Source organism: Crocodylus porosus, unplaced genomic scaffold, assembly GCF_001723895.1.
Source record: "Crocodylus porosus isolate Cpor-Errol unplaced genomic scaffold, CroPor_comp1, whole genome shotgun sequence".
In the NCBI taxonomy this organism is placed as follows: Eukaryota; Metazoa; Chordata; order Crocodylia; family Crocodylidae; genus Crocodylus; species Crocodylus porosus.
This window is the reverse complement of record NW_017728950.1, coordinates 23,102,741-23,112,273: the sequence shown is the minus strand read 5'-3', so window position 1 is coordinate 23,112,273 and position 9,533 is coordinate 23,102,741. Positions and strand designations below refer to the sequence as shown.

General features: G+C 41.3%; 1 protein-coding gene across 1 annotated transcript in view; it reads right to left on the bottom strand.

Moving 5' to 3' along the window:
* Positions 1-9,533, bottom strand: part of DNAH6 (dynein axonemal heavy chain 6) — a 244,646-nt gene that overhangs the window by 108,334 nt on the left and 126,779 nt on the right. Inside the window, exons 42-45 of the mRNA XM_019555221.1 lie at positions 9,351-9,522; positions 5,802-5,948; positions 5,637-5,710; positions 3,734-3,888 (exon numbers count right to left, since the gene is read on the bottom strand). Coding sequence (XP_019410766.1) covers positions 3,734-3,888; positions 5,637-5,710; positions 5,802-5,948; positions 9,351-9,522 — 548 coding nt within the window. The remainder of the gene's footprint in view (positions 1-3,733; positions 3,889-5,636; positions 5,711-5,801; positions 5,949-9,350; positions 9,523-9,533) is intronic.

Sequence of the window (9,533 nt, the reverse complement as noted above, 5' to 3'; positions counted from 1 at the left end):
GGTGGGAGTCTACTACAGACCTCCCAACCAGGGAGAAGAGCTTGAACAGGAATTCTTGGGTCAGCTCACAGAGGTAGTGAAGGCTAAGGATGTGGTAGTCATGGGGGACCTGAATTTCCATATGGCAGGATGGAAAAGTACCCCAAGTTTAAACAAAGACTTGGTGCCCCCTATAAAAGGGAGAGACTTAGCATCAAGAAATTGGGTGACTCTCTGCAAACTGCACTGGAGCAAAGATGCATTTACATGGTCCGCTTCTTATCTCATACTCCTAAGCTGGCCACCTAGTGCAGTACTGAGCAACAAACTTTAGTAACTATAATATCTGTAGAGCGATTGGGATTGAGTGTTTGTGGGTATGTATAAGCACTCTTTTGAATATTATAGTCAATAAACACAGCATTTTGCTCTGTCCCCCTCATAAGGTCTTGCTCATTATTTGAGCAAATTGGTAATTTGTACAACACTTCTCCCTGCACCACCACCCGCTGCCCCAAGTCCCTGGCATGCAACTGGGCTGGTGGCAAGCTATATGCCCACACACCAGCTTAGGCCACATGGGTGCAGCTGGAGTGGCTCCTTCCCGATCCAGCCACGTGCCAGGAACTTGGGATGGGGTAGGAGATGCAGGTTTCTGCCTGCCTCAGTCCATGACAGTTCACCCAAAGTGTCTCTGGCCCAAACAATTTTTCACCCCTGCTCTAAAGGTCCATGTTTAAATCTTTTTCCATGCATTTGTGGCAGTGTGACAGGATCTTGGTTCAGAGTATTTCATAGATTCATAGATTCATAGATCGTTAGGGGCTATAAGGTACCTTGCAGATCACTGGGTCCAGCCCCCCTGCTCTAGGCAGGAAGACAACTGAGGTTAGGAGACCCCAGCGAGGTGACTGTCTAGTCTCCTCTTGAAAACCTCTAGGGTAGGTGACTGCACCACCTCTGGAGGGAGTTTATTCCACAGTTCGGACACTCTGACTGTGAAGGGGTTTTTCCTGGTATTAAGCCTGAAGTGGCCTTCCAGAAGTTTATATCCATTGAGGGTACCCTAGTGAACAGTTGTTCATTAAGCTCCTGATGCACTCCTCTGATATAGCAGTAAGCACTATCAAGTCCCCAGTCAACCTTCTCCTATTTAGGCTAAAGAGGCCAAGGTCCCTCAGCCTTTCCTCGTGTGGCTTGCCTTGCAAGTCCCTGATCATATGGGTGGTTTTTTTCTGCACCCTGTAAAATTTTTCCACGTCCATACTGAAGTGCGGCACCCAGAACAGGATGCAGTCAAAATGCAGTCTCACCAGTGCTGAGTCGAGCAGGAGTATCACTTCCTTAGTTTTACATGAGATGTATCGGTTGATGCATGCCTGTGTGTTATTTGCCTTCCTGACCACTGCTTCGCACTGATGGCTCATATTCATACGATGGTTAATCATTAGCCCTAGGTCCCTTTCGGTCATGGTTCATGTCAAGCTGTCACCACCGAGCCTATATGTATGTTGCAGGCTGTTTGCTCCCAGATGGAGCACCTTACACTTGGAAGTGTTAAGCTTCATCTGGTTCCAGTCTGCCCAACTCTTGAGCCTGTTCAGGTCTGCCTGTATCTGCAACCTACCATCTGACAAGACCACATTGCCCCATAACTTGTTGTTGTCTGCAAACTTGGCCAGCAAACTTTTCCATTCCCCATCCAAATCACTGATAAAGATGTTGAAAAGCACTGGTCCAAGCACAGATCCCTGAGGAACACCACTGGCCACTTCATGCCAGGACAACACAGCTCTGTTCATGAGAACTCTCTGGGTCCTACCGTGTAGCCAGTTTCCCACCCACTGAACTGTAAAGCAGTTGAGCCCGCAATCTTCCAGTTTTCCCACAAGGATATCATGGGATACTAGATCAAAAGCCTTTGGGAAGTCTAGGTATATAAAATCTACCACGTGTCCAGGTGGCAAGAGACCTGATCGTAAAAGGAGATGAGATTGGTAAGACACGACCTACCCGTGACAAAGCCATGCTGGCTGGCATTCAGAATCTTGCCTACTGTGAGCGCATTGAACATACATTCTTTAATAAGCTTTTCCAGGATTTTCCCTGGGGTGGAAGTTAGACTGACTGGCCTATAGTTGCCCTTGTCCTCCCTCTTCGCCTTCTTGAAGATGGGCACAATGTTGGCCCTCTTCCAGTCAACAGGGATTTCCCTGGTACATCACAAATTCTGAAAGAGCTTTGTCAGGGGTTCCATGATGACCTCAGTCAGCTCTTGCAACACTCTCGGATGGAGTCTATCTGGTCCTGCTGACTTAGAAATGTCAAACTTTTGTAACTGGTATTGTATCCACTCAGCATCCACAGTGGAGAGGCTGTCAGTCGTGGCATGGCCCCTGTGAGCCTGATCTTGCTTGACATTCCTCATGGTCTGGTGAACTATCAAAGCAAAGTGGGCATTCAGGAGTTCAGGGGAACCCATAGAGGCTTACCTGGGGAGGATCTGAGAGCCCTGGAAAAGCTGAGCACCGGAGCCTGCGAGATTCAGCATGTGTAGTCTGGTGAAAGGACTACACATGCAGTTTTACCTTCACTTCCACTTTGTTTATGAGCACCCTGAGAGGGTTTTTGTTTCCTTGCTTGCAAGCAGTGTTTTGAGCTTGAAGGCCCCATTTTATTTGCATTATTTTCTGGAAGTTGACTGAGGGCATGCCAGAGGCCTGGAAGAGTTGGGGCAACCCAGACCCAGAGAAGGATCTTGGCCTGGGGTATTTGGTACTTTAGAGACTTACCTGGGGAGGACCCAGAAAGTAAGGGGATCCCACACTTCTACCTTTGAAGTATATTAATGTTTATGTTGTTTCCTTTTTTCTCAACAAAATTACCTTTGATACTCAGGGATCAGGTGTCTTGACAGCAACAGTATAACCTACAGTCACCTCACAGGAGACCGGAAACAAGATGTGGGGGGGACCCATAATAGTACTGCTGAACCCTCCTTTTTTTATAATACCAAAGACATGGCAGGTAAGTTGGAGGTGGTCTCCTTCTAGGGTGCTCATGGATAGCCCCTGCTGGAGCACAGGCTCCATCACACAAAGACATTTCTACTTGATCAGCTGTGGATGGGTAAGTGGTCACTCAGACTGGAGAGCCAAAAGGAGCCAGGCATGATGCTGCCCATTTCACCCTGTTATGTGTCATTGGCTACAAAAACAGGCACATCTTAAAGTGGATCTTTGAAGTGCTTTATGTCAGATTCTTAAAATGATATTTAGAAATCTAGAGGGCAGAAGAGTCACAGAGACTGATAGTACTCAGTGACTTCAAGGTTCACATGGGTGACAATTGTTGAGGCAGCACAGTATTTCAGGGGCACCAGGATGATGAAAGAGTTATCTGAGATGGTTGCTTGCTCAATTTATTTTGAGACAAACTCATTATCCAGGGCTCATTCTGGAATTACGTTCTTTTCTTGATTTTAACATTATCTCCCTCCATTTCAGGTTTAATATTGTTTATATTTACAGATCATAGGATTAATATAACTTTTCTGGTTAGCAAGAATTCTGTGGTTAATTCCCAGCATATTTTTTAAAAATACATCCTTTCAGGGCATAAACCTATGACTGATCATACAATTTTAAATACTTTTCAAAATAGCTTGAGTTCACTTGTAAATGCTAACCATTACATTAAAATAGTAATATTTCTGCAGCATTAACTAGCTTACCAGAAACTTAATTGTATTTACCTTGAAACATGTTCTATGGCATCCTGGAAGAACACCAGTTTTGTCTCCTTAGCATTTGTTATATTGTAATCATCCAGATAGTCTTGCAAAACTGTTACAATCTTTTCCATGTTAGTCAGATCTTCATATAGCCGATCAGCTTTATCTGCCCCAAACTAAATGGAAATTATATGCAGAGAATAAGATAGATGATATCCAAATGAGAGGACACGTAAATATGCAAATACATTAGTACTGAAATTCCTGCAATTTGGTAGCTGAGATGCTCAAACTGGTCGTACAAAATGTAGATGCTTCATGAATGTAGGTGCCTAATCAGTTTTGTGGTCACTGACGTAATGGGATTTTGGATCATTTTTTGCTATATAAATGCCTAAATCCTGTTTAATTAACAACTATGGATCTGGCCCTCAAGTGCTGAGCACACAGCAATTCAACAGGTTAACAGGAAATTCAGCTAGTTTTTCTGGGTTTTTCCTCTATTTTAATTGTATTCAACAGTTCATTAAAACAACATCCATCCTCCCCAACATCTTTAAAATTTGGGGTTAAAATAACCAGCTGGGTTGGTCTAATCCCATTTTTAATCTGTTTCACACCTCAGTTCCTGCCAGATCACTCTTACCAATACTTCAAAGAATCACTCTATTTTTGCTCTCCCCTATTCTGGCCTTTTAAAGCTTCATTTTCACCTGAATGGCACATGAATTCTTTCCTACTCAGCTAGCTTCAAAAGGAGATTTTTCCTGAGGCTCAGTACAAAAGATTTCTTTACAAGGCATCAGTTACCACTTGCAGAAATGAGTAAAAGCAAAATCAAAAAAGTTATCTCCATGCAAAGAAAATAGGGATGCAAAGTAAACATGTACTCTCTGTGAAAGACCCATGTCCCTAGTGGCCCATACACTGAATATTTTTGTTACTATTTACATTTGTCCCTTTTATTCTCTAATCTAGCTAATTGAATGCTTCAATCTCTTCCTGGCATAATCTCTTTGCTAAATACCATTAGCGTTTAAAAATATGCTTTAAAGATTTAGTTTGTCTTTAGTGTGCATGAACTGTATTAGTGACAGTTTCCTTTTCTATCAATTCTACATAGACTCTAAAGATCAGAATTCTATCTGAAATCTCTTTCTTCTGCTGGTATAGCAATTTTTTTAAGAGAGAGTAATTACTCTCCCTTAGTAATGGTTAGTGCATTCTGTAAAGGGAAATAGTTGTTGAAACCAATTATCTTGACCTCTCTCTGGTCCCGACTTATTCTGAAGGGAACAAGCCTCCAAACAAGAACCAAAATGATATCAGCCAAGTGTTCCGTAATTAGGATCACTTACTTTCACTTATCTCCTGTTTGGAAGTCACTGGTCACTAGTGATAGAAGCTCAAAAAGCATCAGCTTCCCTCACTAAAAACAGATGAGCTACTCTATCCAATTTTCAGGTAGATTATTCACCTCCTCCTAATACAAGGACCGTTTCTGGCACTCCACATACAGCTTTGTCTATTTACATCTATACTCAAGTTCCCTGAAAAGTCTTCCACAGGGAGGACAACAGGGTGAAATTTCATTTTGGTGAAGGTATTTTACAAAATGTGAAAGAATCATTTTTCTTCTAAATATAACAGTGTCATGTTCAGTTGGATGCAACCCCCCAGCTCCCCCCCGCCAAACCCTCCATTCACTTTTGTGGTATTGTCTTTAATTATGCCAGGAGTGAAATAGACCTGTACAATTTGGATCAATTTAATAATAAAATTAATATTAATATTATAATTAATTTATAATACAATTATATCACAGTTTGCCCTGAGGCTAACAAACCCTGACATTATATTCAACAAAGCAAATTAAAACCATAATGTAACATTCTATGAAAAATTAGATGTAGGAAATACTTACTTTAAGAAAGTCTCCAAATATGATTGGTTTGTTTAAAAAGTAATCTGGGTCAACTGGGATTCCAAAATGTTTGCCTATAAATTAAAATCCTAGGTTAGTTATATTTTTGTCTCGTATATTTCAATGCATAATACAATAAAAAATGGAATAAACAGATCCCCTTACTGGCCATTTCAGATAGTATGGAATGAAAGTACTGTTTGTCTTCACTGTTAATGAGGCGGTCATGGAAGATTCTTTGACATTCATGGGAAAAGAGTCTGAAGACTTGCATTTGGTCTCTGACTGAGCCAGGATCACACTGAAGAATGCCTGTGTGCAAAATATGTGGACAACAGTTTCACTGGTGTAACATATTCTATAGTTATTTTTAACAATATCAAAATAAATTATTAAAAAGGCCTGTGTAGAGTATCCCCAGGGTCAGCGACAAAGGTGTTTAGTAGCTGTTGGGGGTGCACAGTGTCCCAAGAGGGTCAAATGAGAAATCTGAAAGAAACAGATTGGTGTATACCTCTCGGGGAGAAAATACAGAGGTATGGAGGTGATTGCAGAAAAAAGAAAAGAAGTAATTACATTGTACAACATCTCTCAACACAAGAACTACACATAAAAACATTAAGTAATGAATCTCCTATTATATATTCAGGAACAGAGCTCCAGACTGAGATATGGTAGCACAAAATTCATAACATGGAAAAATGTCACCTATGTGAGAGAGATCAGAAGAGGAAAAATTCGAGGTAATGTTAAGTGTATTGATTCTCATTGTTATTAATTCCAACATTATTGAACATCAGTAACCAGCAACTTTTTTAGGCTGCAGGCTGGAGTGACCCATTTCAGGTCAGAAGCAGGCAAGGGATTGGCACCAGAACACAGCTGCTGCCGTTGCTTTTCCCTGTAGCAGCATGGAGAGGATGCCAGTAGCTGGCACTTTTCCCCACAGTGGCAGGGAAAAGCAACTGTTGCTGAAGCACATTAAACTGCCAAATGCAACTGAGGCTCCAGGTCCGCAGGCCAGATCCAACCTGTGGGCTGTAGTTGCAGACTGCTATTGTATGCAGATAGAAACCACCAAAGTTTTTTTTAACTGTTTCATACTAACAAGTGTACTATAACAAATATTCACAATGCTTATATAATAGCTTTAAAAATACGTATTCTGTATAACTGCTGAGCTGAAATATGAAGAGACTAAAATACCCTGAACATAAAATTTGTCACAAGGATCAAACAGCTCATCAAATATCCAGCCACCAGTATTGGTAAGTGTCAGAGGTTTCAGAGGACATTTAACGCCCCCACAAATAAACCACACGCAATATGTAATATTGGACATAGAGAAATAGTTTCCTTCTTTACTTCAATAAACAATCATATTATGCCATGAAGCATGAGATTTGATTACTTTTATTGGCTTAGCTTGGATAGCTACAATTATCATCTGTAATAATTAACCTGTTCTGCCATGGAATTGCATTATAACTGATAAGCCCCTTCAACTATGAATTCTACAGGCTGGCCGTATGTTGAACTTATTATCAGTTATAAATGTATAACCCTTCAGTTTCTTTGAGAATTGTAAGTGTCCACTCATTCTTTGATTATGGGACTGAAGAACTCCTCATCCTTTACTCTGCTTTTCTGGGCAGCTCTGTTAAATTGCCTCCAGTTTTCCTCTTTAGGAAGCTAAATAATCACTTGTACTGTATGCAAATTGTATCATACTTTTAAGAGCATTTGTTCTGCTCCTCTGGGTCATTTTATGTTCTATTATTCATCTTTAAAAATGGAATTATAAAGTGATGTTTAGAACAAAACACAGAGCTCAAGAGAGGGAAAGGAACACAAAAGATTACTATTTCCACACTTCCAGCAAGCTCTGGATGCATACATCCTCAACCGGGTCTGGACGTGGTACAGCTAACTCTCTAGGGTCTCAAGTTCAAATGCAGATATGTACTGCAAACATGAGTGAGAAAATGGGAGTCATATCTGGAGGTATTATATCTGGCTTGAAATAATCAAGGTTAACATGGATCTAGAGTCCCCAACCACAGGGAAATTCCAGAAGGCCAAAGACACGTGGGTATATCTACATGAGATATTTACTGCAGTTGTTTAATTAGCTCCACAGTAAATATCACAGAGACTACACATGCAGTGCTATTAGGATGGAGTAAACTAATTAACTCTGCCACAGGTTAGTACTTGTAAACACTATGCAACTCCTATGGCAGTTTTTTACTCCTCAGCCACGCACATGTAGATATTGACAGGGCTGGCTGGGGCACAAGAGTGGTTAAATAAGAGGGCTGCCTGACTGCTAGGGGTTTTGAGGGGATGGGTGATATGTGGCAGGGTCATTTTCACTTTTCTGTTCTCACCTTCTCTTCTAAACATGAGTTCAATAAGCTTTGATGGTCTGCAACTGACCAAAATCTACAGTGTGCTCACCTGACATAGGATGGTCAGGGAATGTGTAAGGGAGGAGCATTTGGACCCACACTTTTGGGTTCCCAGAGGCTAAGTGGAGTTTGATGAAGGTTTGTAGTTAAGTAAGGAGTGAGGATATATCTGACTGCTAGAAAGATACCTTTTATTGAACATGGGAGCTTACCGATTAAAAAAAAAAAAAAGCAGTGGAACTCCAGCTGCCAGTTGTAGTATGGCCAGTTGTAGCAGGGGTGGAGAGAATGACACAGTATGGGATGCCTGGACACGTCATGGAACACTTGGTGTCTACATGTAACACTGACTAGCACACTGTGAACTGGTTCAAAAGAGTACATGATTTTCCAGATATAGTTTGAACAGCTCCTGGTAGGTTTAAACCAGTTTCACAGACTTCTAAGTTTAAACTGCACTTAAACCACTCTAGGTGTTACGTGTGGCCATACACCTAGTTGTTTGTTTGCTATGCTCGCTGAGCTGCTACAGAGACATTTCAGTGATTGCTACACACCTTGGGGCATAGGAGGGAACTACTCTAACCTAACAACATTGACTGAGGGCCCTTCTGCCCATCTTCACCATCAGTAACTGAGTACATTTAATATGAGGCAAACAGAGGCAAAATACTTACTGTATTTATTTTATGCTAAGATGAGGTTCCCCCTCATTTAAAAAAGCCCTTCTTCATAGAACCAAGTATGGGGAGGTGGGGGGAAGGGGGCAGCTGCTGTGGCACAGGCTCCATCCCCTACCTAGGGTCAAGGCCACAGCCAAGCTGGACAAATTTATAAATTTTCCATGTATTAAATCTAATTACTCAGGGGGTCATCTTAAGGTCAGGGTCCTCTTAGACTCAAGTAAATAATGTAGTATGAACTTACACAGGTTCCACTCTTAATTCATCTACCTCACTTGGAAATGATGAGTTGGGTTTCCCTGGTGCTTACATAGCACTATCCCACATCTGCCAGTCACACAGTAGCAGGATCTGCTTTCTTCAAATTGTGAATAATGAAGGAAATTATAAGCTGCACCTAGCAGAAGAAAATAACTGCAAGGACCAGTCATCCACTGCAAATCATGTACTTTGTTCTAAAATATCTAATAGGGGAAAGGAACTCCTGGAGATGTAATGCTGAAATTAGAAAAAATACAGAGTTTTCAGAGCCCTCATTGGAGGCACAGGTCAACAGCCCCTGAAGATATAATGTATACGAATTAGGAAAAAACAACTTGTTAAAAACAAACATATTTTACCTTGCACACACTTTGACAAGTCACGCAAATTAAATACATAATGGGATTTAGCCGGTGTTGGGAGAAGATCAATGCTCATTCTCTGATAGATTTCAACAGCAGCATCCACTATGTTTGTTGCATTCTGCTTTACTGCTTGAGAGAAATCTGCCAAAAAGCCCTTTAAGATTGCCTATACCCAGG